This window comes from Panonychus citri, unplaced genomic scaffold (genome assembly GCF_014898815.1).
Source record: "Panonychus citri isolate SS breed McGregor unplaced genomic scaffold, ASM1489881v1 Contig00134, whole genome shotgun sequence".
Classification (NCBI taxonomy): Eukaryota; Metazoa; Arthropoda; class Arachnida; order Trombidiformes; family Tetranychidae; genus Panonychus; species Panonychus citri.
Window position 1 is genome coordinate 2,322,014 of NW_026515539.1, and position 26,729 is coordinate 2,348,742.

The 26,729-nt window shown below is 32.4% G+C and overlaps 8 protein-coding genes and 1 long non-coding RNA gene across 15 annotated transcripts; 3 read left to right on the forward strand and 6 right to left on the reverse strand.

The window, feature by feature from the left end:
- Nucleotides 1-874: 874 nt before the first annotated feature.
- Nucleotides 875-1,750, forward strand: LOC128391538 (translationally-controlled tumor protein homolog). The gene has a single exon (XM_053351446.1). It carries the CDS (start codon nt 1,107-1,109, stop codon nt 1,629-1,631), a length of 525 nt encoding a protein of 174 aa, XP_053207421.1. The 5' UTR covers nt 875-1,106; the 3' UTR covers nt 1,632-1,750.
- A 52-nt stretch (nt 1,751-1,802) lies between these two features.
- On the reverse strand, nt 1,803-2,579 carry LOC128391543 (mediator of RNA polymerase II transcription subunit 28-like). Its single transcript, XM_053351449.1, has one exon. The coding sequence runs from the start codon at nt 2,383-2,385 to the stop codon at nt 1,930-1,932; it is 456 nt and encodes a 151-aa protein (XP_053207424.1). The 5' UTR covers nt 2,386-2,579; the 3' UTR covers nt 1,803-1,929.
- A 381-nt stretch (nt 2,580-2,960) lies between these two features.
- Nucleotides 2,961-8,583, reverse strand: LOC128391546 (oocyte zinc finger protein XlCOF8.4-like). The gene is made up of 5 exons (XM_053351453.1): nt 8,469-8,583; nt 4,755-4,973; nt 4,358-4,671; nt 3,950-4,286; nt 2,961-3,853 (listed from the first exon to the last, which is right to left on the reverse strand). Exons 1-5 carry the CDS (start codon nt 8,566-8,568, stop codon nt 3,585-3,587), a joined length of 1,239 nt encoding a protein of 412 aa, XP_053207428.1. The 5' UTR covers nt 8,569-8,583; the 3' UTR covers nt 2,961-3,584.
- On the forward strand, nt 5,095-8,583 carry LOC128391547 (uncharacterized). 6 transcript variants are annotated; one of them, XR_008325815.1, is made up of 5 exons: nt 5,095-5,285; nt 5,406-6,899; nt 6,961-7,161; nt 7,239-7,485; nt 8,012-8,583. It is a non-coding gene; the product is annotated as an uncharacterized LOC128391547 (long non-coding RNA). The 6 variants fall into 6 exon arrangements; XR_008325816.1 differs by having other exon boundaries at nt 5,406-6,653; nt 6,803-7,161; XR_008325812.1 differs by having other exon boundaries at nt 5,406-7,161.
- Nucleotides 8,584-9,815: 1,232 nt separating this feature from the next.
- LOC128391512 (tetratricopeptide repeat protein 39B-like) lies at nt 9,816-13,611 on the reverse strand. Its single transcript, XM_053351416.1, is given in 12 exon segments — nt 9,816-10,243; nt 10,246-10,437; nt 10,505-10,610; nt 10,685-10,802; nt 10,864-11,028; nt 11,105-11,256; nt 11,324-11,569; nt 11,640-11,742; nt 11,812-11,944; nt 12,009-12,129; nt 12,876-13,151; nt 13,268-13,611. Coding segments are annotated over 12 exon segments (1,752 nt in total). The 5' UTR covers nt 13,283-13,611; the 3' UTR covers nt 9,816-10,118.
- Nucleotides 13,612-14,066: 455 nt separating this feature from the next.
- On the reverse strand, nt 14,067-20,667 carry LOC128391510 (endothelin-converting enzyme homolog). Of its 2 annotated transcripts, XM_053351414.1 has the most exons (13): nt 20,031-20,667; nt 19,465-19,965; nt 19,192-19,395; nt 18,699-18,826; nt 17,557-17,892; nt 16,953-17,188; nt 16,603-16,706; nt 16,309-16,526; nt 16,164-16,241; nt 15,923-16,085; nt 15,614-15,858; nt 15,477-15,542; nt 14,067-15,409 (listed from the first exon to the last, which is right to left on the reverse strand). In XM_053351414.1, the coding sequence occupies exons 2-13, from the start codon at nt 19,958-19,960 to the stop codon at nt 15,140-15,142; spliced, it is 2,544 nt and encodes an 847-aa protein (XP_053207389.1). In that variant the 5' UTR covers nt 19,961-19,965; nt 20,031-20,667; the 3' UTR covers nt 14,067-15,139. The 2 variants fall into 2 exon arrangements, with proteins under 2 accessions (XP_053207389.1, XP_053207388.1); XM_053351413.1 differs by having other exon boundaries at nt 19,465-20,667.
- Nucleotides 20,668-20,813: 146 nt separating this feature from the next.
- LOC128391536 (28S ribosomal protein S11, mitochondrial-like) lies at nt 20,814-21,635 on the reverse strand. The gene is given in 2 exon segments (XM_053351444.1): nt 20,814-21,455; nt 21,457-21,635. Coding segments are annotated over 2 exon segments (573 nt in total). The 5' UTR covers nt 21,546-21,635; the 3' UTR covers nt 20,814-20,971.
- A 42-nt stretch (nt 21,636-21,677) lies between these two features.
- Nucleotides 21,678-22,985, forward strand: LOC128391539 (SUMO-conjugating enzyme UBC9-B). The gene is made up of 4 exons (XM_053351447.1): nt 21,678-21,837; nt 22,061-22,144; nt 22,383-22,645; nt 22,752-22,985. Exons 1-4 carry the CDS (start codon nt 21,772-21,774, stop codon nt 22,816-22,818), a joined length of 480 nt encoding a protein of 159 aa, XP_053207422.1. The 5' UTR covers nt 21,678-21,771; the 3' UTR covers nt 22,819-22,985.
- A 188-nt stretch (nt 22,986-23,173) lies between these two features.
- LOC128391509 (ras GTPase-activating-like protein IQGAP3) lies at nt 23,174-26,338 on the reverse strand. The gene has a single exon (XM_053351412.1). The coding sequence runs from the start codon at nt 26,145-26,147 to the stop codon at nt 23,580-23,582; it is 2,568 nt and encodes an 855-aa protein (XP_053207387.1). The 5' UTR covers nt 26,148-26,338; the 3' UTR covers nt 23,174-23,579.
- Between the last annotated feature and the right edge of the window lie 391 nt (nt 26,339-26,729).

Genomic DNA, 26,729 nt, shown 5'->3' on the forward strand with positions numbered 1-26,729 from the left:
GAATTTCAATTGTTTATGATTAATTATTTTTCCATTTCTTTTTGTTGATTATCATTCAATCTTTTGTTTCATTTTAATTTAAATTCTTCTTTTTCTTCTATTCTTATTCACCCTGTGGCTTTAATCTGTTAAATTGTTTTAAAGTTTTACTCTAGAATTTAATTCAAATATTGTTTCTCTTCTTCTCTATTTTGATTGAGAATTTATTTTCTATCCGATATTCTGATTAGATTTCTGATTTTATATTGTTTCGTTGTGGATTTGGACTGTTTGGAACTTCTTCTCTTCCAATCTACATGGAAATTGTTCACCATCATCAGCTGAAAATTTGGAAATCAATCATATTAACCTTGAAAAAATTACATCTCTTGGCCTCTTGTTACATATGTAATTTATTGTGTCTCAAAGACTTGAAACTTTGTGGTCATCGTTTCAATTGGAAATCATTTTTTATCCTCTAAAATCAAATTAAATCAACCATCTAGTTGCTTATCAGATTAAGAATCTAAAATTTTACAACTGAAAAAAAAATTATTACTCTGATTAATCAAATTGATTTCAAATCAATGATTAATTAAGATTAAAAAAAAAAGTAATCGCTTCAAGGCTAAAGGATTGAAGTCCGTTCTTTGACTTGAAAGATTAACAATTTACTTATCTCTGGTTAATCTATCCATTAAATCTGACCAGTGGCACTCAGATTAATTGCTAGTTAATCGACTTGCGATAAACAATTTAAGTGAAGAAAAAAAATCTCCATTTCCCAAGAATTTTAAATTGAGCGCATTTAACTTTCTGATGGAAAAGATTAACGTAACCATGGTAACGATCACCAACAGAAGATACAAATAAGTTGAACATTTCCGATTTCCGTTTAGTTTAAATTGATAGTTACGTTTAAGTGACAACTAATTTGCTCTTTCTCTTTCTCTCTCTTCCTTTTATCTTCCTTGTAAAGAAATTCTTCTCTTCTTGTTTCCCATCATCTTTCTACCTTAATTTATTTGTCATCACCTAACAACCTTTTTTGTTAACCTTTTTAATTTTGTTAAATTTTCAATTTTCTTTATTTATCAAATCGTTTCCCTTTATCTTAATTGAACATCATGCGTATTTACAAGGATATTCTCACTGGTGATGAAATGTTCACCGATTCATCTAAAATCAATTTAGTTGATGATTGTCTCTATGAGGTTGTTTGCCAACATGTTACACGTAAAGATGGTGATATCGTCCTTGCGGGATCCAATCCATCCGCTGAAGAGGCTGATGAAGGAACTGATGATGCAATTACTTCGGGTCTTGATTTAGTTCTCAACCAACGATTGGTTGAAACTTCTTTCAACAAGGCTGATTATATGAATTATCTTAAAGGCTACACCAAGTCTCTTGCTGACAAATGGAAGGAAGAAGGTAAATCTGATGAAGAAATTGCCGAGGCCAAGGTTAAATTGACTGAGGCTGTCAAAAAGATTCGACCTCGTCTTAGTGAAGTTTCTTACTACATGGGAGAAAGTGCCAATCCCGATGGTATGGTTGCTCTTCTTGACTATCGTGATAATCCTGATGGTTCAGGAGAAACCGCTTATATGCTTTTCTTCAAGCACGGACTTGAAGAGGAAAAAGTTTAATCCCACCTATTGATGAACACACACCCACGCTGATTAATCTCTCATTAATTTGCTAATTGAATCAAGAGAATATCAGTTTTGTTTAACAGATGAATAAATTACAATCTTGAAAAAATAAATCAATTTCTTTCTCAATTTTATCGTCGCGTTATTCACATTGAGATCGGTAAATTGTTCAAACATTGGTTATGTTTAATTACAGGAAAGGTGGCAAAGAAAATGGAATACAAAATTGGTAAAATTGGTCAAATTCCACATTTCTTTCATTTGAGAATTTAAATCAATTGATTAAATCAAACTAGGGTTTTGTTGGAGTTCCTTCTTGGTACATCGGTTCATCGGCCCTTGAAATGTCTTTTCTTTGATCTAAAGATTCACTTTCAAAAAGAGCTTTCCAATTATCAAGTTTCTCATAAATTCGTGCACAAGTTGCGTCTTTTCTCCTTATTTCTGATTCCATTTCAGCAATTTCTTCTTTAATTAACTCGTTCGGATCTAAATGGCCGAAAATTGTTCTCCACCGAACAAAGTAAAGTTCCATAGCTCGAGCATGATCTGCAAACTTAGGAACCGAATGTTCCGAAGCAGCTCTGTAGGTTTCAACATTAGGATTCGGTGTATTCTCATAATCACATCGAAGCGGAGCAAATAGATCAATAAACGATCGGTGTAGTTCATCAAAAAGATCAGTAGATTGTCCAGCATTCGGTCCACCAGAAGCTTGATTAGTATTCATGTTGACGTTATTTGACATGACACATAAGAAATAAGAAAAAAATAAAATCAACAAAGACAATTAAGTCAACTGAATCCAGAGAAAGTCTCAACAGTTCAACTATCTATTGGTTGAATAAAATCGCACGACAGTTAATTAACTCATAATAATTGATGAATTTTATGAACAATTAAAAAACTGTTTTCAAAAGTAAATTGAAAACCATTAAAGAGACAAAAGTGTCAGCTGATTGGCTGAAAAAACAAAATAAAGAAAAAAGCGCCAAGTATAAAATAATTTCTTCTAACAATTAATCTGGAAACGAATTGAAAATTCAACTAATCAAGTTATTATTTTGTAATTGAACACTTTTCACGAGAAAATTTTACATCAATAAGTTTAAAAACTCCAGCTAGTTAAATGGAATAAAATGTTAATTATTATGAAGAAAGGGATTAGAAAAATATACAAAGAGAAGAAAATTAAATGTTATTAGAAAATAAAATAATTTTCGACGAAAGATACAATTGAATTTCTGTTTCAATTAGATTGTTATACAAGTTAAAATGAGTGAAAATAAGATGATTAAAGTAAATTGGCGAGAAAACATAGAATAAGATTGTCCTGATCATTGGCCATTTATTGAAATCTTAATTGGATCATGGATAAAATTGATTGTTTGCTTGTTTCAATCACTTTGAGAGATAAAAATATTGTTCATTGAATTGAAAAAGATATTACAAAGATTAGACTAGAAATAGAGAAACTAGAAAATGATAAGTTGATTGGGAAAAGTTGCTGTTAATTTCTTAGCAAATTACAATCATAAACTAAATAAGTTTCAAAGTTCATTGGATTACATGATAAAAATATATAGAAAGATACATTAGATAATCAATTTGGTTCTAATATGCATGTAAAATATTTGGGCTTTGATAATTATGAACAAAATAGTTGAGTTTATGAATTAACTGATTGTGATAACAATTATCAGTTTAATCCAAAAGTTTGATTATTTTCGAGGCACTTTTTGTGAATGACTTTGTCATCTTGAATTGAAACGAAGATGATGATGATTAATTTTTGTGAAGATGATGAATTCATGAAGATTATGTTGACTGATTATGAAGATGATAAAAAGTTATAAGTTTAAAAAGATCAAATTACGAAGAGAGTAAATCTAATTTCCAGCAGGCGAATTTAAATGAAAATAAATGATTTCTTTTCGCTTCCTAATTTCATGAGTTGTTGTTCGTGGTGAAACTTTTCCCACCAGAATTTATTGTTGTTGTTGCCGAAACATAAGTTATTGGTCCATTTGATGATCTATTCAATCTCATGCATGAGGAATCTTCGTGCTTGTAAAGGTAGCTTTTTAATGTGAAGGCTTTTCCACAGCGTTGACAAACGTACGGTTTGATATTAGAATGTGTTTGTATGTGTGCTCGAAGGTTTGATTTGTCCGCAAAAGCCTTTGAACAAGTCGGACATTTGAATGGCCTTTCACCTGAAAGAGAAGTGAAAAAAAAAGATTAATTAGTCAACAAATTGATTAAAAAGAATCAACAACTGACAATGAAAAAAGTTGCAAAAGATTAACTACCTGTATGAGTCCTAATGTGGCCTTGTAAAAGCCACGGGCGACTGAAGCACTTTCCACAATGAGGACAGCGACAGTTTTGCTTGTGTGTCCTAAGGTGCATACTGTAAGCGGGCATGGAGACATAAACTTTACTACAGTGTGGACATTGTCGAGCTTTTTTATCGGTGAAACTGCGATGAGTTTGACGATGACGGGCTAAATTAGATGAAGTTGAATATCGTTTACCACAATCGATGCAAACATGATTATCTCCAATGGCTGGTGATTCGCTATTTCCTGATGATGGATAAATTTCACGAGATTCTGTGAATGGGACATCATGATTTTCCTCGATTTGCTAAAAGAAAAACAAATAAAAAAGGGTTAATTTTCTCATGTAATGATCAACCAAAATTCTCACAAACTTACGTTAAAAATATTCTCATCAACTATTGGATTCGGTGAACATTGTGATTGATCAGATATATAAGGTTCGTCTGAATAATCCATACTTTGATTAGATTCATTTGGAGAAGTCAAGTTCCTTGAGTGGATGGTCAAATCTTCAGCTTCTTCCTGAGTGGAATCAAAACTGTGGTCAGCAATGGCTTTTGTTCCCAAATAGAATCCATTGATTTCAATGTTGTTGTTTTTGGACTCATTGAACTTTTTGTTGATGATTAAATTGAGAGGATGAACTGAGAAATCGGGAGAAAATGATGGATGATGAGGATGCAATTGTTCTGGGGGGAGGAAAGATCGAGAAAAAAATAAAAAGGTTAACATTTATAAATTCAACTGCGAACAACTCAATTAAATTACTCACCAATTAGATGATTGTTTTCACCGATTGAAATGTTACCAAAATGACGAGATAAAGCAGCATGAGTGAGAAGTGAAATCCTTTTACAATTAAGACCAGAGTTGTCCATGGGACTTGATTGACCATTGGAATAATAATTCATACTGCTAATTGTTGTCTTTTCGATGGCGGATAAAGTATTTAGTAAAGATGAAGAACTATCAAAATGTAATCCAGAAGAACCTGTGACAATATAAAACAATGAAAAATAATTAATTGGACTAATCAAAAAGCTATTAAGCTTAAAACGCTTTCGCAACAACATGTTGATTGTTTTTCTGTTGAGATCATCAGTTCAACTCTTTCATTTGTTTTTGTTTTCATTTTAAAGTCACGTGAACTTTTTGCTCTTCAATTAGAATTTGTTTTCATTTCAATTCTGATTCTTCATTTGATCTGAGTTGAGTTTAGTTACTTTCTTTAATTGTTTCATTGGTGTTTTTGAGTTCTTATCTAATTGTGGTGATTCGAGGAATCTAACGGAAATATCACAAGGTAAAGTTGCTCTCTCTCTCTCTCTTTAGTTGTCAATTAAATTTGAATTTACTTCACTCTATTAATGGAAAATGTTTCTTTTTGTCTTCTTTTTTTCCCTTCTCTTTTTTCGTATTCTAGATGATGGACAAAGTCAAGTCTATGGTTTTCTTTAAGACAAATCGTCTTTTAAATGACTACACTCTGTTGAAAAGGGCCAAGGTTGATGAGCAGAAGAGGAAGATGATGTTTGGGCTCTTTCCCCTTCGAGAGGTGATGAGGAGTCTCGTGGATGGGACTTTGTTATGAAAGAAAGGCAGTGGAGAGAGAGAGAGAGAAAGGAGATGAAAATTAAGATGTTGACGATGATGAGGAAGATCATCTACGAAAATATCAAAAACACACAATTAATGGTTTTGTTTGTTTACGAGTCCATTGAAAATTGACTCCTGTCAACCATATGAGATTGAAGATTATATTTACATCTCAAGAGAGAAAGAAAGAAAGAAAAAGGAAAGGGCCAACACGCGTTCGCGTGTCCACCTTCAACAACACATTTCTAGTTAATCAACTTTTGGCTCGTGTCACAGGAAAGTAAAACGAAACAAGATAACTCAAAATGAGAGAGACCAAAGAGGGAGGAAAGGACACATACAGAGCGAAAGGATCTTAAAAGAGGAGATAAAAAGACATGGAGGAAAAGGAGAAAGTCCAAAGAAAAGCCTATCAGTAAAACACTTCCGTTTCGTATTTACTTCTTTCCGCTTCCCTATCACTTGACAAAGATAGACTAGTTGGCCTGTTTTAACCTTCGAACCTAAAGAAATGACCATTGAGAGCAACGACCTTTCAATGAAAATCCGTTACAAAGAAAGGGGTCAAATCTCATCTTCTTTTGACCATAAGGTTACAAGTGTTTCTTTTCCTATGGAAAACCTAAAGATCAACTTATATATATTTTTGCCTGGAAAACAAATCATCTTTAAATTAGCAGAAAATTGATCAACCTGAACATCAACAGATTCACCAACTTTTATCAATTATCACTTTCATCACCACTGATGCTCATGTTTATGATATTTGGGAAAGGAAAAAATATTAACCCAAGAAATTTGTTTATTTACAGAAAAGACCACAGGCCTTTTCGACCTTCACCAACATGCGTCTCCATCTGGGTTGATCAACATTATGTAAATAAATTTCTTCTCGCTAACCGCTTTTGATAAAAGTTCTGCTTCTCCATCATCATCATCATCCTGCATCTTCATCCTCACCATTTTCTTAGCCACTGATGAAACAATAATCAACAAAAAGAATCCATTCCCCTTAAGCTTTAAGACTGAGAGATACTTAAAAAGTGAACCCAGAAAATTATTTCAGGATAACGGGGTAAAATTAAATCGACCGAACCTCAACCAGATCTTTAAAAAGATTGGAAGAGTTTAAAAAAGGTCAAAATTATCTGGTGTAAATTAACGATACAATATGGTTACTATACCTTGACCTGATCATCTTTACTTATCATCCATATCTTCCAGATCTTCCTTGGAGATACTGAACAAGACTGAATACTAATTATCAGTTTCAGCAAAGGGAATCAAACTTATCTAAATGTTTATAAGTCTCGTGGATAATGTAATTATCTTTTCTAATTACAAATTACCTATCACCTATTCTCGTGCCAAATCATTTCCAGGAGACATCGATATCTTTATCTTTCTTCTGGTGAAATAAACTCTCCACGAATCAAGAGAAACTGTAACCATTGGGGAATCATTTCAAATGCTCATTAAAGAGTAATAACAAAAACAAGGAATGAACAACATTAACATGATTTAATGTACAAAGATTTTCGAAGTTGTAAATTTCAACCGAACTCAATCGATCGCATATTAGTGTAACTATTGGCGAAAATATTTCTTAGCTGTTAACCATTAGTACTTATTTTCATCTCTCTCTCTCTCTCTCTTCCAGGTTTACAGAGAAAAAACGAAAATCACACTAACCTACTGCTCGTCCCTTCTCTTCCCAAATGATATCCCAAAAAAGCTCAAATCGACAAGTGAAGAGACATCGTAGCAATTAATGGGATGAGGATAAAAGTAAAACATGAAGATGGTGATGATTAAGTTGCAAGAAAAACAAAATAATTTATTAGGCGAAAGGGGAAAAGGGCCAAAAGTTTGAGGCTATTTTAGCCTCGAACGGTGAGGTTGTTGATGTAATGAAGATAATAATCACTTTTTTACTCTCTCTTTCTCTCTTTCTTCTCTTTCTTTTAATCTCTTTCTCCCACCCTGCAAACCCACCCTTGATTTCGCCCTTGTTCATTATCTCATCTCTCCCTGTATGATATAACTTGGTTACTTTGGCATTAGTCCAGTAACACTAATTCACAGAGTCAAGTTCAAAAAGCAAGTTTCAAATCAAGTTGAGCTTGACTTGTGTATATTAACCTCTAAAATAAGATGACGAGGTTGGTATATTCAGGCCACTCTCTCTCTCTCTATCTTTCACACACATTTATATACACACACTGAGTGAAAGATGAAATAAGCAAAAAGAATCATCATCTTCATTATCATCAACATTCTCTTCCTCCGGAAATGGGTCTTAAGAATAAGCAGACTTCATCTCTCTCTCTCTCTTCTCCTTTCTCTTTCAATCTTTCTCTCTCTTTCTCTCTCTTCTTCTTAAGATCTGTGGAAAAAACTTTTCTCACTTCGTTTTCTTTTTTCTCACTAAAGTTAAATCATTTTGAATCAACTTGGATGCAATTGGATTTACAAACAATACAAATCTCTCCATGTGAAGGTCAAAAAGTTTTCATTTACTTTTCATCTTTGAATCAAAGCCAAAGGAACCACGAAGATCAATTGTTCTATCCCTATGGAAATACACACTAACTTTTCTCGACAAACGTTAATTTCAATGTCAAATTTGATTCTTCTATTATTGTTATGAATCAATTTAATAATCTACAAATTACGTCAATGAAATATGATATCGTTCAACTAGAAGAGATCAAAGCCCTTCCTATGAAGTTTATTTCTTGGGTGATTGAATTAAATCAATCTAATTCATCGCATTAATCAAACTGTTTCCATCATAATTGCATTTTAATTATCTATTTTGCATTCCATTTAAATACATGCAATGACCAATCAATCAGTAATTAAGAACCAATTAAGTTGTAAGACTTACCTTGATTTAAGATGAAACAATTTTCAGCGTCTTCCTTTGAATTGGTTAAAATCCATCTACCGTTGTATCGTTTATTAGTTATTAAAAAAGCTCTCGGCATAATGATTAAGATCAACAGGTAATTAAATTTGTATTTCAGGTAAAATTCACTGATTACGTCGAAAAATAAACTGTTAAATTAAAAATCAACGAGTACAAATGAAACTATAACGAAACGTAAAGAAAAATTAGAACTCGATTAAAGTTGAATAACTTTTCTGTGACTTGGTGGATATCGAAGTCAACAGTTGATAACGACTGAAGAGAAAGAGAAAAAGAGAGTAAGATAATATAAAGATGAAGATGAAGATGAGTGAGTCAAAGATGAGGATGAAAAACTAACTTCGATGGAGAAAAAGGTCTATGGTAGTAAAAATAAAGTTTCGTTAATGAGAAGGCGAAGGAAAGAAGACCCATGGAAGAAAAGAAAGAAAGAGAAGAAAGAAAGAGATGATCTGGAAAGACAAAATGATGAGAGAAAGAAAAGAGAAAAATAGACAGAGAGAGAGAGAGAGAGAGAGAGAGAGAGAGATCAAGTGCAAAAGAAAGAGAAGAGGCAAAAGTTGAGGCAAAGGGTCGTAAAGGGAGAGGCCAAGACGAGAGAGGAGGAGAAAGGTCAGTGCCTACGTTACCTTCCTCTTTGTTTTCATCCTCATCTTCATTATCTACATCATTAGAATCTTCAAAATGATGCGGATGCTGTTGATCTTTTACCTCGCTTGAACATTATGTCTGCATCATGATCCACTCTCTCTCTCTCTCTCTCTTGCATAATTATCATCGTCTTCTCCTCCCCGCCAACAGTTATTTAGAGTTAAAATTGAACTTAAACAAATACCATCGCCTAGGACAGTTTGCGGTTCCTCGAAGGGGCAACAAATGATTTCGCATATGATATAAGGTTTGTTGTTATAAATTGAATGAAATTGTTGCCTATTAACTTTATCATCTTATCTTCTTGCTCATCTTCATCTCTCTCCCACTTTTGTTTCTTCCTCCTCGAGATCATCTTAACTCTCCCCTGTTATCCCATTCGAGGCCATTGAAATGTATCCGGACACGCGACAAGTTAATAGTTTTCTCCCTCTTCCTTTTTACATGCCTCATTTCTAACCTTTGACCTCAACTTACAACCTTTACTATCATTTCTGCTCTCAGTCTTCAATCTCAGTGCTCATTTGACCTCAAACCATGTGTCCTAACTTTCATCTCTCGTTAATTATTAATAAACTTTTGTCGTCTTCATATAAACATTTCAATTGTTTTGAATCTTTCAATTGATCAACTAATTGATTTAATTTATACAAGTTTCAATAGCAAATTCCTTTAATATCGATTAATTGTTGACAAGTTTAAACTAATTCGTTGATTACAAATACAATAACAATGATTAATATAAAAGATAAAAAATTTATCGAACCAGAAAAAAAAGAGATTAATCTGAATTAGATAAAACTAATTCTTAAAATTAATCAAAGGCTCTAATTAAGTATGAGTATTGGTGATGAGAAATCCAAAGTAATACTTTTTGTTTCAAGATCAATTTCTTAATCCACTTCGATGGATTAAAAATTCAATATGAATAGAAAGTTACATATGTCCATCAATTGGTCAGTCTTCCTCTTCTCCTTCAATTGATTTAAGAGCGAAATGCGCTCGCACGTGGACAATTAACTCTGCTGGATATTTACTGTATCCATTTGCTTTCTTCATCCAATCTCGAGCATCTTGATGTTTTTCATTTCGATATAAGAACAACCGAGTTCGAGTGATGCACATGGAAGGAGAAAATGATTCGATGAAATGTCCTCTTGATGGTCAAATATCTTCAATAGAATCGATTCCGATTCTTCTAGTTTATTGAGATGCCGTAAACAAACACCCTTCAGCAGTAGTAATAGACAGTAATCATCGATTGAATCTTTATCAACTGCAAAACAATTAGAAAGTAATCAATTAGCTGACCAGTGAGAAATTGGTTCTATGCTCGATGTTACCTTTTTTACCAAATTGTTTTAATTGTTCATCTAATTTCATTGCAATTGGTTCAATCAGATTCGGTGTATTGATGATTGAGAAAACATTCCAAATGTAAAAAATTTCCTGTAAATCAAAAGTAATTAGTGGAAAGTTTTGAATAAAATCAATCACGATTACAATTAGAAAATTGAACATACAAAAGCGGGTGCGAACATTTTTCCTCCATTTTTCATATACTTTTCCGCCATTCGAACGGCAAATTTTTCCCGAGGTGTACTTTTACCTGCGAATCGCCTCTTTAATCCAGGTACTTCCCTAATTCAATCAGAAATTGGGTTAATTAATAATATTATGATTAGATGGACCAATTACTCACTTAATTGCGGCCGTTATTTTGGGTGTCAACGATTCATCTTTGGTCTCTTCCCTCAACATATACAAATAGACTGCGTATTGATAAGTGAATGCACAGGGTGACCAAAGACTCTCCGTTCTCATTTTATCAGCATATTCCGCCGCTTTTGACCAATTGCATTGAATTCTAATAATAAAGATGTAACAACGGGAATTTCAATCAAATTGTTGACTTCAATTGGTATAAATTGATTGTAACTTACGCATAAACCCACATGATCTCCCAATTGCAAGCATTGTGTAACTGTTTCCATTCATCTTGTATCTTAATTGCTTCGTTAAATGATTTGATTGCTTCGTTACACTGACCTTTCAATTGGTACAATTTCCCTCTGAACAAAGGTAAGAATACACTCTATGAGATTGTAAGAGAATCGACAAACATTAGTTAACTCAGAGTAAATTCGTCATTAGATTGTTACCTCTGGACAGGATCTCTCTTGTCTATTGAGTAAATTTTCAATTCTGTCTAAATCCTTGTTCCCAGATCCAATCATTGTTTCTATGTAACAAAAGTTAATTAGAAGCAAAATCATGGCGAATGTGCTTCTTCCAGTTCCTTCTAATTCGGCTGCGGCAGTTAATTCGTTAATCCCAATGTCTCGATCTCCAGAGAAGCCCATAAACTCGAGGACTCGCAATACACATTGAGGTGACATCGAAAGTGCCTGTTAGTTAATCAACCAAATTAATTGTGAGAAACATTCAATCCACTGAACAGAACATTGTAACAATTACCAAATTGTAGATTCCAGTTCCAGCATGAACTCCAGATTGAAATTCACGTCGAGTTGTTTCCGATTCCCATTTGGTCCTTTTTTGGATAATATTTTGACAAACCCTACAAATTTACAGTTAAAAATCAATTTATCAGTATGTTTACAATCACAATCAACTAATTGTTACTTACTTGTAAGATTGATAACCATAGCGGAAGCGACATGCACCCTTAATCAAACTTATGAAACTTTGATCTTGAACGAAAGTGATTAAGGCCAACATGAAAACCGAATCTGCGTAAGCCAATTCCGCGTGAATTTCCTCTGTTCATTTAAATAAAGTTAATTAATTCAATTAGTATGATAAAATCTTCGCATTGTTAATTACCTTCAGTGTAAGTATCATAATCCGTTCGTCTGAGATAATCCATCCAAGAGTAAGATCTTTTTCTAGCTGAGCTTAAATCGACTGATTTTTTAAGCGCTTCAATGGCAGATTCAATTTCTGGCTTTGGTGCAAACAAAATTAACAATTACAATTCTAACTAACAATTAGCCTCTGTTTGAAAATCAACATAATTATCAGTCTCGATTTACAATGTTACATCAACCTTGATTGTTTCCCAATCACTGATTGTGTTGAAAGCGAGAAGATAATCAAATTGCTCAATCTATTGGTCATCATAATTTGATTAACTAATTCCTGATATTATTAATATAATAATTGTGCTCGAGAGTGTGAGATGAAACCTTGAGAAAGATCCAGACAATTGGAGTGCAAATTGAATTTAAAGTTAATCAGGAAGTCATAAGATCTGATTAAGGTAATAATCATAATCTTGATCATCACAATTTGATAAAAATTTATCATTGAGAAAATGTTAAATATTATCATGAATAAATTGATCCATAATTTAAGTATACAAAATTTAACCTCGACAATTGAAGGTAAATTAATTTCCAATAACAAATTACAATGATACAAACTAACACTTAATGTTAATACTAAATGAATAAAGAAAAAATTAATCAAAATGACTAGACAATAATCAATTTTAACCAAGTAAATTAACAATAATCACCTGAAATTATATTCTCAGCATGATAATATTACTAATGTTACTGAATCAAAAGTCAAGGGTTTTCAATGCAACGATAACTAAACTAATTAAACTGATATTAAAAGTAAAAAACTAATGATTACTAACAAAATGATCGTGTAAATGAAATTAGCAATTAACTAATTGTGACAAACCTTTTCAAATGTCATCCAAGCTCGAAGCCAGGACATGGTCCCATAAGAGAGGGTCAGGTAGAGATGTTGTTCACTTCCTTGTTTGCATATTTCGAGTGCTCGATCAAACTGATTAACGAAAAACAATTTAGCTGCTTCGATGACCTGGACGATTTGTCCGTTAATTGAGTAATCGCCAATCGAGTCGTTAGCATCTTCGTATTCATCATTTTCATCATTTTCCATAACCAATGAGAGTTTCTTCAAATCATCACTAATAACCTTGGATTCAACATTCTAATGATGAAATAAATGTAAACAAAAACAAAGAGAAGAACAGAAAAAAAAACAATTGAATCAATAACATGGAAAAGTAAACAATTTAAATCACAATAAACTTGACGAATACTAACCTCCTTTAAAGTCATTTTTCTACAATCCGATTGTAATTGTTGGAGAGAAATTAAATTGTAAACAATTAACTTGATGTTTTCTCACCGACTAACCAACAACAACTGATTCGGTTTCACATTCAATTCAATTTGGTTGTGTCTCTTTACCATCTAAACCAGATGAAAATCACACACACTCTCACTTATCAAATGTTGTGAGAATGATTAGTTGATCAATTGACAATCAAATGAAGTAATTTAAGCACAATTAATACACTGATGATTTAACTTACACTCTGTTGCTACCGTTAAGGTTGTTTGATTGTTGATTTGCCTTCAGCATCTCATATGTGATGACGACAATCAACTTATTATTATTATAATTCTGATAGAATATCATTTTTCCAACTCTCCTTCAGTTCGTTAATTAACTTAACTTGATTCGACTCACAATCAACAGGAATAATATAAAAATAAAACTCGATTCAATCTTGCTTGATAAAAAAGATACACCAAGAGGAGGGAATTAAATTAACTCGTCTAACTACAATTTAAGTCTTCTCAATGACTTTCAATCACAATCAACTTTTTTCTTTCAATTTATTCAATGAAACCTTTGGAAACAAAAACAATTTGATTAGAATCAGTTAATCAATATCATTTTCGTGATGAGAAATCGTTGATTGGTCAACCAACGTTAACGTGATTTTGATTAACGATCAAGATGTTTAATCAATTAACTGTTTCTTTTTGAATTATTAATTATTAAAATAATATTAAGATCGATTTGCTTGATTGTGATTAGATTAATAAATCATCATTTATAAAACATGTTTAACTGTTGGTGTTTAATTGTTGGGTTTTTTTTTGCTTGATTTTGATCACCACACAACCGCAGATACAATTTGCTGATAATTAATTAACTTGTTTAAATGGTAAGAAGATGATAATGAGAACTTTTGAGTTGATTAATTGATTGTAATTGTTGATACAATATAATTTGATTGATTGTTTCTGAAAATAAAGGATTATTACAATTGTTGATTTGGTCAGTATTGATTTTTTTGATGAAAATCGTTCATCATTTACCTTGATTTAAATTACAAAATCAAGGGATAAAATTATTTTCAGTTTAAACTGTTTGGCAAATGAACAATCAACGAGATACAATGATTAATTATCATAATTAAACTAAATTTACATAATATGATATTGATTGATGTAATTAAGAAGAGTCAATTTTCATGTGTCAATTTTCAATTAAATTAACTGGATTAAAATGAGACTAAAACAATGAAAGATCAAATTTACAACTTTGATTGAATTAAATGTAAATGACAATTAAATAAACAGAAATAATCAAATAATAAAAGTAGATCTGTGAATCCGTTTGTTCGTGTGATTAAAACTAAATCAATTAAATTTTCAATCCGATTAAACATTTTGTCCTTTTCTTGTGTAGTTGATTATGTAATTGGATTGACTAGCAAGGCTCTGACTAGATTACAGAATGTAAATCCAACGGTAAATGATTGATTAACCATTGAATTAGTCTTTAAATGCTCATTTGATCAACGGAATCAGAAACAAAATTAACGGGAAAAAATTAACAATAAACACATGTAAGATCAACACTTCCACATCAACTGATTTGACTTGCAAATCACAATCAGGGTAAATCTTTTAGATTCAAGAATCAGTTATCATGAAATTGGCACTCAAATGATATAATTTATACAAATGATTAAGAAGCTCGTCCGTTACAGTGTAATCATTTTTCTGGTTCCTTGATTTGTCCCCTGGTTGTTTTGTTATTAGATTTCCATCAGAAATGATTAATATAAATTTAGATCAATTGGTTGAACTATTTTGGTTTCGTTCGTTTTGGTGGTTCTACCAAACTTCACATTTATCTTCTGGATTCATGGGGCTGCCTAATGGACAATTGAATGTCTCCGAAAACTCCTTTGAATTACTGAGTGTTCCAATAACACGGAATCGATGAGGACTGTGAGGATCGTTGAGAACTTGAAGTTTCAATGCCTCTGGAGTTGCAACGAAACACCAAACTTGGGCGAATCGGACAAAAAATATCTTTTTACTGGACATGTTGACCCCTGGTAGAGCGGGTTCAACATTGCTTATTGCCCAATCTTCGTAGGCCTGGAATGGAAAAGAAATAAACGATTGATATCATTCAAATTAGAGTAGAAAATATAAATCAACCAACATGAAATGCTGCTTTAAGTCCTCCATTGTCCGCTAAATTTTCACCAAGAGTTCGCTCTCCGTTAATCTACATGGAAGAGCAAAAAGTTATGATAATGATAAATATCCAAAGGTCAAGTAATTTATTTATGTTCTTACATGGTCACCGTTTATTTCGTAAGATGAGTATTGTTTAACGAAACAATCAACACGTTGCTCGAAATTTTTGATTGTACTATTGTTCCACCATTGATGAAGATTTCCATATTTGTCGTACCTTCGACCTCTATCATCGAAAGCATGAGTTAATTCGTGTCCCATCACAACTCCCATCGCTCCAAAATTAACCGATTTTGGATAATTAACATCATAAAATGGAGCTTGAAGTATTCCAGCGGGAAATACTAAAAGTGAAAGAATAAAAGTTAATATTAATTTGAAAAGAATATCCAATCAATTAGATTATACCCATAGTGTCTTTCGTTGGTGTATAATAGGCGTTAACGGTGGACGGTGTCATTTCCCATTCGGTTTTATTAGCTGGTCTCATTATTTTTTCCATGTTCTTTTTTAAAGCAAATTTGTTGACCTTAAGATTATTTTGAAAATATTCGTCTTCGGTAAATTCGAGCTAAAAACGAAACATGAAATAACATAAAAAAGTGACCTCACAAAATTGTAGCATAAAAATGAGCCAAAGTGAACTTACTCCCTCATATTTTTCATTTAGTTTCGTTGAATTAAGGATAAAATCAGGGAATCCAATCATCTTGGTAATAGCATCAGCCTGTCAACGAATTGAAAAGTTTTGTTAAAACTCAGATAAATATCGGAATTGGATTAGTTTGTTTTACTTTTTCTTTTGCAAGTTTTCTTGTCTCAGTGTCCATCCAACGGAGATTAGGAAGATTATCTTCAAAGGCTTTTCTTATTTGTTCAATCATCGCCTCAGCAACTGGTTTAGATTCACCTCGAAACACTGATTTAACGAACATGGCACCAAGAGCGAACCCCATGAATCCATTGGTATCGGTAACACAATATCGCCACGAAGATTCAATCCCTTCAGAACCTGAGAATGGAAACAAATAGAAAAATGAATCAATTGAGCAAAGAAAAAAAAAGTAATTTAATCTCTCAATTCTTACCTATCAATGCCTTTCTTAAGATTTTTGAAGCTTCTCTAAAAGGCTTAGAAAGACATGAGATGAGCGTTTGAACAACAGACCAACTCATGTAATTAGCGAGAACACTAAATGAATAGGAAAAAAAATACACGAAATTAATACTTTGATGAAAGTTTTCTTGTTGATTTAGATAATAATCAGTCTGCTAATAAGAAATAATCAAGAGGTAATTGGGTTTGATGATCTGTCATAAACAATTGCCATTGATTCTTAATGTTGAAGATTAAATATCAACTAATCCTTGCAAAGATTATTGATTGAGAAGATGGAGAAGAAAAAATCAAATAAATTGATTGATATTAACAATTTACCTTCGTTTCTCGTCTGTCTTGTTATATTCAATAATGAGCTTAGATAATTGTTCGAGATATTCAATTGAATAAACTCCAATCAGTTCGTTGTCGGTGATTTCATAATCGATTTGATCAAAGGCATCTTTAAAATAATTAGTCCAATTAATTGCTGGTGCGGCTTTTTGAAGATCTGCTATAGTGATTCTTTGGTACATTTTATCATCATCAGTACGATCCTCTGATGGTATAGTTATCTGAATTCAATAGATGAAGATAATATCATTCAATAGGCTTATAATTAAATTCATACTGAATTTTGATCAAGCAATCAACATTATTATAAATTTTTCATGTGAAATAAATGATATTAAGAAATGAGATGATAATGAACTTTGCAATTCATTAATCAATCATCACTAACTCTAATAATAATAGTAGTACAATTGATCAATGGTTATTAAATTTAACAATGAGGGATAAATATAAAAACGATTGATGTATTTGTTGTAAGCTGAATGAAAGTTGAGTTCACTTAATCAACTTTCTCTATGGATGTTGATTGATTAATTTGATGATTAAGGTTGCGGGTGAAATATGGTTGATAATACTAATGTTAATTTACCTCAGCAAGACGAGTTTCAAATTCAAGTAAATCATCAACTTGTTTAACAACATCGCTCTCATTTCCTCCCAAAAGTACAGCTACTTTAACGGTAAATGATTTGAATGCTTGTAAAACCTCATCATCAGCTGATTTGTTAAGATAATAATCACGACTTGGTAACGATAATCCTCCTTGATCTAATTGAATAATGTTGTTACTTGAATTCTTAGCATCCGCCCCAACAGCCCATGAAAAGAAACCACCTCTGTTGTATTGATTGTGAGCAACCTGTAAATATTTCTGAAAATCCCATGAAGCTGCATCAAAGCCAGAATTCATATTCCAACCACCAATCTGTTAACAATAAAAAAAACAAGATACTTAAATATAACATCATTTTGTCAATGTGATTTAAATTGTTCATCAATCAACAAAATAACTTCAAGTTTCCATGTGAATTGTAACAAGGACAATGAAAACAGAATCAATTGATTGCCAAAAAAAAAGATGATTGTGATTTTATCACATGTCTAAGAATTAAATTGTGTTACGAAACAATTATAATCCATGTTAGTTGATTACTATTCAATTCAATTGGATTGAATAACAAAAATCAATTAGAATCTAAAATATCTGAACCAAGTTGAATTCTGGTTAGAATCTGATTTCTATTATCATTATTGAAATTTATATAGAGAAATCAATTGATTTGATATCAATTAATGGATTGAATTAATATCAAGTACAATAGTTAATCCAAATTATGATTAGTTGCAATTAGCAAAATATCAACAATAAAGATTGGAACAGATTAATTAGGTTAATTGTTTTGACATTAATCACCATGAAAAATGATTTCCATTCATATATATTAAATAAATAATAAAAGGTAAATGCTCAGTCATAATTTGATAATAAAATTGATAATCATTTAGCTTAATTGTTTTGATTATGAGAAAACAATTTATGGTAAATAAACAAATTGATGAGGAAATTATATTACATGTATTAACTTGTAAATATAACTTGGGAACTTTTTCTCACAGAAATTGAATGCGAATAACCAATTACTATGAACAAATTGCTCGAGGCAATTTAACAACAAATAAGATCGGAGCTAAATTGTTTTGATTATTGATTAATAGGGAATATAAACTTACTTGTTTTAAAAAATCTTGCATCGGTTTTGGTCCAAGTTTCTCGATAGTTTCGTTCTTATCCAAACAAGATCGATAATAGACTCGAGATTTTTCCTCGGCTTTACTTTGATTAGTACTATTATCTTGCTCTGAGAAAAACATATGAAACAATTAACAAGATAAAATGTAGATTAATGTTTATCCTTAAATCCATCAATTCCTCATGAGATAAAACTCAAAGTTACTGATTCATAATGGGAACAATATTGCTGAATAACACGGAAACGTAATTCTGGTTATCATTTATTCATGTTATTTAAATGCTCTTCAGGATAATGAATCTCTTTTTTTAGATTCAATAACATGTGAAAGTGAATGAAAAACAAAAACGTCAACAACAACAACAACTTTGCAAAACACTTTGAATGTTTCATGATGAAATAATGATATTGATCATGTATTGAAGCAGAAATAAGATTAGTGAATATTGTAAATGATTAGTTAATCCTCTTACCTAAAACAGTTTTCATAACATATTGATTATCTTGCCATAATTTAGCAAATGGACCCCAAATAGATTTTCCATCTGGGAGTGGATTAGATTCCACCCAACCACCACAAGAATATGAATAAAAATCTTCACATGGATCTTTACTTGTATCCATTGAGTTGATTATGGTACTTGCTATACTTATACACTCTTTGGATACACAAAGATCTGGGGGGGAGAGAGAAGAGGAAACAATTAATAAATAGATTGCAAGATTAACTGAGAATGAGAACTTACCATTATCGATTTGTTTTGATTTCTCTGAATGGCCATAACTATGAATGAGAAGGATTAATAAGATGAGTGAAAAAAGTGTTATTATTGTTACAGAGATGATTAAAAATCGTTCCAATGGCGATGCTCGATCCCAAAAGGTTCGACGTCGAGATCGACCTTTGTTTATCATAACAGAGGGTTGACCTTGTCCGTTGCCGAATTTACTGCTCGGTGAATTGGGTGAATTTGAACTATTGGGATCCAGAGCGACGGTCGATGATGACGATTGACCATAAAATAATACCTGTGGACTGTTACGATCTGAATGAATCTCTTCAACTGGACTAGAGATTGAAAGTATTGCTGGATCCAATGGTGGTCCAGATAAATTGTCAGGAGACATTGTTAATTGTGATGAAGATGAATACATATTTCCAAAGCCAATTGTATCAGCGTAATTGGGATTACTCACTGATGAATCGTCAACAGACAATTCGGCTCTCTTATAACGAGGCATTGTCACTGTGATTTAATTAAAATCGTTTCGAGGGTAATAAAAATTAAAACAGTAATAACAAGAGAATTACCTTATTTCCTTGTCATTAGAAAACAACAACAAGGATAAACAATTTAGATATACAATCAGATCCAAGATGTAGATTTACAAAGGTAAATTGTAGACGAAACCGTTGACAATCAGTTGGTCACATGAAACCATATTTCATGGGTGATTAGGGAAATGATGGTAATCGAGATGATCCATTATTTTAATTGTCTTTCTGGTGATTTGATTTGATTCAAATTGTTTGGAAACTTATTCTCTTTCTCCAATCTTTTTCCCTATTATCTTATCAATGTAATAAAATTCAGAGTTTCCAAAACGAGGATATGATGAGATAAAACATGAGAAACAAGTTTATGACACAATAAACACATCAGAATATGATGATCATGAAATTGGGAGGGGACAGCGACTTAAACACACAGTCGAAAGAGAAAGGGAAAGGTTGAGTTTAAAGATGATTAGTAAATCACAATTAAGGTGGTCAAACAGTTTGATCGTTTTCGTTTTTCCTTGAAAAGGTAAACTGGTCAACAGGTTTATCGGTTCTCGCGATTCCTTCAGTTCACTTATTAGTTTTTTTCTGCTCGTATGGTGAAAGATTGAAAGGAAACAATCAACTTGAATAATGTAAATTGAAAGTGAATAACATTTTATGAGTTTCCAGCATCTTACGAGTTTGCTCCAATTCAATACAAGTATAAATCATCATGCGCCTCTTTAAGATGAGATTTGTTGTTTTCCTCTGGATCATATTGGTTATTTTTCTGGTGGTGATTATCAGCAGCACAATTGAGTACAATTAAGCTCAATTTAAGTTAATTTTTATTAATTTTGTGTCAACACACATAAATCATTTTCTTTCTGGTTATATGTTTTTGATACAATTTTAGATGATTTTCTTCTTACAACAACAGGTTACACTTTATATTTACTTTTACAATTTGTATTGAAAATTTTGGGCTTTTAGGTTCTTCTTGCTTTCTTTGGTCTATGAGTTTTTACTTTTACATAGTCTGAATTGTCAGTGATTGAGACTACATTTACCGCATGTTGGTCTAATACTTGAATTGAGGTTAACCTTCCAGGTCCAAGTCCATTTATAATAACTCGTACGGTTGTTCTGTCCAATAGTTTAAGCATTTTTACCATTGCTAAAGTAGCTGCTTGAGCTGCAACGGTTGTCCCTTTCTTGGATCCTTTGAAACCTTCAGTTAGACAAGATTTTCTTGTAAGATATTTATTATCACCACTCCAAAGGGAAAGTTTGGTATTATTTTTTGAACAATTGATGAATAGACGAGGTAAATTTTCATAAGGGATTCCATCGAAAAGAGTAGTTGCCGTTTCAGGAGTTGGATAATCAATTACTTTCTCTCCATAAAACTCCACCGATAATCCTGCTGTTCCATCATCTCTAATCGGTGCTCTTTTACGATACTCAGAGAGACCATGAATGATTTAATGGTAAACTATAATGTAGACTTCTTGTTGAAATTGATTTAATTACTTGGGAAATTAAAAAACCTTTGGAAAACATGATGATGATGAAACAATTGGATTAACCAAATTGTAAACAAAGAGCAAAGATTGACCGTTGCCACGACCGAACAAGTGGCGACCCCAAACATCTGCATCTCGAAAGTATTTGGTTACCATGACAACGTCTTAATTTCTTATTCTTTGGCTTTGGTTTGAATTGTTAACATAAATTGCTGTTATTTTTTACTTTGTCTTCACCATTGTCACGTTTGTAGTTTATCACCATGTCAGGAATAGCTGTCGCAAGGTTAGCAGAAGAACGGAAAGCCTGGAGGAAAGATCACCCATTTGTAAGTAGAAACAATTATTTCCATTCTTCTCCCACTCTCTCATCTTCCATATTTTTGGTCATCTTTCTTTCTTTCTTTCTTTCTATCTTTCTCTCTCTCTCTCTCTTTTAACCGCATATTTGTTATACTATGAGAGTAAAAAAAAACGCTTTTTTTATCCAAGATAATTAATATTGTCTCTTTTTCTTTTCTCTTTTGATTGTTATTCTTTGACCATGTTCAGGGATTCATTGCTAGACCCACCAAAAATCCCGATGGTTCATTAAATCTGCTGAATTGGGAATGTGCCATACCCGGTAAAAAAGGAGTAAGTCAAAAATTCCATTTTCTCTTTTTCAATTTTCTATTGGTCTTCACTTTCTTTATCTTTCTTAATCTTTCTTATCCTTTCCTTAGTCTAAAACTTCTCGCTTATCATCGTGTGTTGAACATGTTTTTCTCTTTGTGTTGACTGACCAACTCATGGTTACTCATTTTATATTCTTTTGCTTTTTTCTTATTCAATTTAAATTCTCATTCTTTCGCATCTCTCAACCTTTTTACAGACTCCTTGGGATGGCGGCCTTTATAAGCTAAAAATGATTTTCAAAGATGATTACCCATCTTCACCACCTAAATGCAAATTTGAACCACCATTATTTCACCCAAATGTTTATCCATCAGGCACCGTTTGTCTATCGCTTTTAGATGAAGAAAAAGATTGGAGACCGGCTATCACCATTAAACAGATTCTCCTCGGTATTCAAGACTTACTTAATGAACCAAACGTTAAGGATCCTGCTCAGGCCGAAGCATATACCATTTATTGGTATGTTAGATAACATTATTTATCATGATTTTGAGTTCTTTTAAAACTCTCGAGTTTATTTGCTTTAACTGTCAATATTTTCTTTTCTTTTCCCTTTCCTTTACAGCCAAAACCGTTTGGAATACGAAAAGAGGGTGAGAGCTCAAGCAAAAGCCATGGCTGCCACCGAATGATAAACAATTTGACTTTTGGTGTAATTGTTGTTAATTAAATCAAACAATTTCATTTTATAATCATTGATTCATATTGTAATCTGTCCTATTATTTTCTTTCCAGGCATCAATTCAAATTCATTTTAAACAAAATACATCAAGATAATAATAAGACTTAATTTCTTCAACGGTCCCTTAGCGGTTTAAGATTTTTGACTTTTTATTAGGCGCGACAATTGAATACAAAGTGATTGCCAAAAATTGTTCTTGTCTAGATATTAATCTTCTATTTACTGTAATTGAATACAATTGATTGTTAAATTGAGATAAATTGTTATAAGAAGCGAGAAAGGTGAGCAAAGAGAGAGAGAGAAGGAAATGAGAAAATTACAATTTACAGAGTGAGAAAAATGAAGAGTTTTACAAGATGATCGATTGACATAGTTGATGTAATTGTTCAATGAGATGGAAAAATAGTTGAGCTGATTAATTGTTCTCATTAGAAATCAAGTAATTGTGTAAAGATGCAAGTTGATTGTTACAAGAAACCGGAAAGTTGATCAAATGTTAAAATGAAAGTGATTTATATCCATGCTTTTGGGGATGATGAGTGTAAAATATGATACAAAATGTTACAACAATCGTAAAATCGAGTATTATAATACTAATTGTTACGAATTAAATACATAAATTGTAATAATCACAAAAAAGCTTGTCAATTTGTCAAATGGAATGAGGTTTAAATGAAGTTAAATTGATCTTTTTGTAAATTTTGTTGGTAATCAATTTTTACGCAAATAAAATTTGCTATTGATTAAATAAAGTAAATGATTTACACTGAGATGAGTTTTCTCAAGTATATTGACTATTCGGATGCCATCATATTGCAATTTTAGTAGAAATTGAAGATCGAGGCGAACACAACCCAAGTCGTGATTGCGATCTAAAACTCGCAACTCAATAGAAAGAGTCGATTCGGGCATAGGTAAAAATTCAAATTTGATTCTTTTCAGCGCTGATGATTTATAATCGCCCATAGTCATGAGGACACCCTTTTCTTTCAGCTTGGTGGCCGTGAATCTTATACAAGGTCCATCTGTACTGGTCGACAATGGCGAGGGTGATGCTGTTGTGGTCACTCTGGCAAAAGAAGGTGACAATCGATAACTGGCCTTACATTTGTTTAAATATTTCTCATAATATTGGTAAATCTCTTGGAGGTGATCATGTTTGGTCATTATGGTGTTTAAAGTTTCCTCGAGGTTAATCATCCTGGCGTATCTTTGATTGCGATATTGTAGCTTGTTAATTATGTCGTTTGCAATCATTAGAATAATTTCATCGAAACTTCGAGCTTCCGTGTGTCTCATATTTCGAATAGCATATTCTAGTAAAGAGCAAAGATTTGCAGGTTCGTTTGGACCAATTAGAATTGAGTGTTTCAAGAGATCTTGAGGTAAACTCCAATTGATTGATTTCTTATGTTCCATGAAAGTATTATCCTCTTCTTCGTCTACTCTTCGAAATAGAACTTGATTCAAATCTTTACAATTGGCTCGGTTTCGAATTAGTTCAATTATTCCTTGTTTTACTCCGTTTGTTCCTTTTGATCCAAGGGGAATATCTTTGATCACTCGACATCTCAAGGGTAAAGATATTTCCATGTTCATCAATTCATCCGAACCAACACTCTCCACATATTCAAGATCACAACTGAGTAAAGATTGAATATCTTGATGGGGTGGACCACATTCATTCATTAGAGTGTGAAATTCAACATCGATTGGATCACTTTCATTTGGAGAAATATCATTTTGATATCTGTGAAGAATTGAATGAGTTTCCATTATCTCTTGAAAAGTGACCGTTACGCTCGGTGGTTTGAGTGAAGCTTCATCGGCAAACTCATTGAAGAAAAAGATTTCTGAAATTTCATTCACAGAACAGATTGAATCAACTAAACGTTTCAACAAGAGCCACGATTGTTCAAGGAAATTATCCAATTGTTGAGTCTCTTCAATCTTAATTGATGATTGGGGTACCATAGGTGAGAAAGTGAATACCCGTTTACCTGTGACCGCCGCTTGGATTATTTTATAAACACCATTTAAATTTCGACGAGAAATCAGGCTGGTTTTCTTTTCATTTTCTCTCATGTTGGTTAAATAAGCTTCAGGGAATAATATACAGGGTTTAATCCATCGGGTGAAAAGGATATTTGATATTACTTTGATTTTGTCTTCCTCGGTGTAAGGTTCATTTAGAGAGATCAATTTTTCCGCAAGTGATGAGTCTAAACTTTTACAAATATATTTAAGTCCAAAGGGAATGAGATCGATGAATTCAGAGGAAACTATGGTATCGATGAGACGACCACAAGTTTTCACAATAAAGGGAATGTTATGAGCTAATTGAGCTCGAACTTGATTATCACTGAGAGCTTGTTCGATAGTGATATCTACATCTTGTTGGTTTTTATCGTCAACTGGATTAGTCCCATTTAGATTGTAATGATCCTTGTAAAGAGAGATTGGATCGAGGCATAGGAATGGTTCTTTATGAGAGATAATATCCAGTATCACAGGTTGAAGAATATCAAATAAAGCTTGTCGATGAGCACGATGACAGTCCAATGCGATTGTTACGATCATTGGATCTCCATCGATTATGTAATTTGCTTTGGTTATTTTTTGAGTGACCTCTTCTTTTAGAGATTCTTGAAGAAGTTTACAAAGAAGGTAAATCTCTCTTTCCCCTGGTTCACAGAAGAACAGTGAGTATATACAATTCTTGAAGAATGATGAAACCTGAAAGGTTGGAACAGCGAATAATAAACGTGACAAATATCGGGGTTGAGTTTGAAGAGCATAGAGTAGGTGAGAATAACATTTTAATCCAGAACAATTTCCTTGGTTAAATTTTCCGATATCAAAGGGAATCCATTTTCTTGGTTCTGTATTGGGACTTCCATTATCACCACACCTTTTTCTTCGTGACTTTCTACTTGTGACTACAGAAGATTTCATCTCAGCTAAAGCTTCAGCTGATAGAGTTAATCGAGAATTACGAATGAGAAGGCCAATATTCTCATCGATTTCATCTATTTTATCACTGACCTGACGGTTAGTCTTGATAGATTTTACTATTCTCTCTGTAAGCCTTATGGTTTCATTTTCAATGATATAATCTTGTTCACCGATGGACTGAGAGAGACAAACATCTCGTATCTCTTCAACAAGTGAGATCGAGGGTGATAAAGATGGGTCATTTGGTGAGGCAAGTCGCAAAGCTAATCTTTGGTAAGGTTCAAGAGTTGGCAACACAGGCGGAGTCACCGAAGGTGAAGACATTTAGTAAGACAGTTGATTTTCCCTATAAAAGGGTAGATTATATTGTAAACAACAACACCACAGGATGAAAGAAGGTTGACAATGTAGAATAAATAAAAAGAAATAATATAATAAAAAGAAATTGATTGAAAGGGTCAAATGATTGACTGAAACAATTGAGAAGAAAATTCAAAAAACATAAACAAAGTGACACAACCGAAAATTGTTTATACAGAGAATCGAATGAATCGAAAGAAAATCTGGTAAAAATCGATTCGAACATCGATTATTCTTTTCTTTTCAATTTCAAGTGATTGTTATTTAATTCTCATCATTATTCACTTTGTTAATTGTTTTCCATTATTCTCAAGGATTTTTATCTTCTCACCACAAAGAAATATTTAAATTCATGCCAACAATTTAAATACTCTTGTTTTCCATTGTGTACTCATGATTTCACCTTTTATACTTGTATTACATGTGAATTCATTTTGATTCACTTTTATCAACCGATTGAGAGTTGATTGTGTTTATCCTGGAAACAATTTATTCAATCATCTTAACCATTGATTACAAAGGTTAAGAGAATCATTTATTCAATCA

Coding starts and splice junctions, on each gene's coding strand:
- LOC128391538 (XM_053351446.1), top strand. CDS start 1,107: ATGCGTATTTACAAGGATATTCTCACTGGTGATGAAATGTTCACCGAT.
- LOC128391543 (XM_053351449.1), bottom strand. CDS start 2,385: ATGTCAAATAACGTCAACATGAATACTAATCAAGCTTCTGGTGGACCG.
- LOC128391546 (XM_053351453.1), bottom strand. CDS start 8,568: ATGCCGAGAGCTTTTTTAATAACTAATAAACGATACAACGGTAGATGG. Junction 4,672..4,754: donor TGAAAACAATCATCTAATTG/GTGAGTAATTTA, acceptor TCCTCCCCCCAG/AACAATTGCATCCTCATCAT. Junction 3,854..3,949: donor CCACATTAGGACTCATACAG/GTAGTTAATCTT, acceptor CTTCTCTTTCAG/GTGAAAGGCCATTCAAATGT.
- LOC128391510 (XM_053351414.1), bottom strand. CDS start 19,960: ATGCCTCGTTATAAGAGAGCCGAATTGTCTGTTGACGATTCATCAGTG. Junction 16,527..16,602: donor CTTAAGAAAGGCATTGATAG/GTAAGAATTGAG, acceptor TTCCATTCTCAG/GTTCTGAAGGGATTGAATCT. Junction 16,086..16,163: donor TAAATGAAAAATATGAGGGA/GTAAGTTCACTT, acceptor TTTCGTTTTTAG/CTCGAATTTACCGAAGACGA.
- LOC128391539 (XM_053351447.1), top strand. CDS start 21,772: ATGTCAGGAATAGCTGTCGCAAGGTTAGCAGAAGAACGGAAAGCCTGG. Junction 21,838..22,060: donor GGAGGAAAGATCACCCATTT/GTAAGTAGAAAC, acceptor GACCATGTTCAG/GGATTCATTGCTAGACCCAC. Junction 22,145..22,382: donor CCATACCCGGTAAAAAAGGA/GTAAGTCAAAAA, acceptor ACCTTTTTACAG/ACTCCTTGGGATGGCGGCCT.
- LOC128391509 (XM_053351412.1), bottom strand. CDS start 26,147: ATGTCTTCACCTTCGGTGACTCCGCCTGTGTTGCCAACTCTTGAACCT.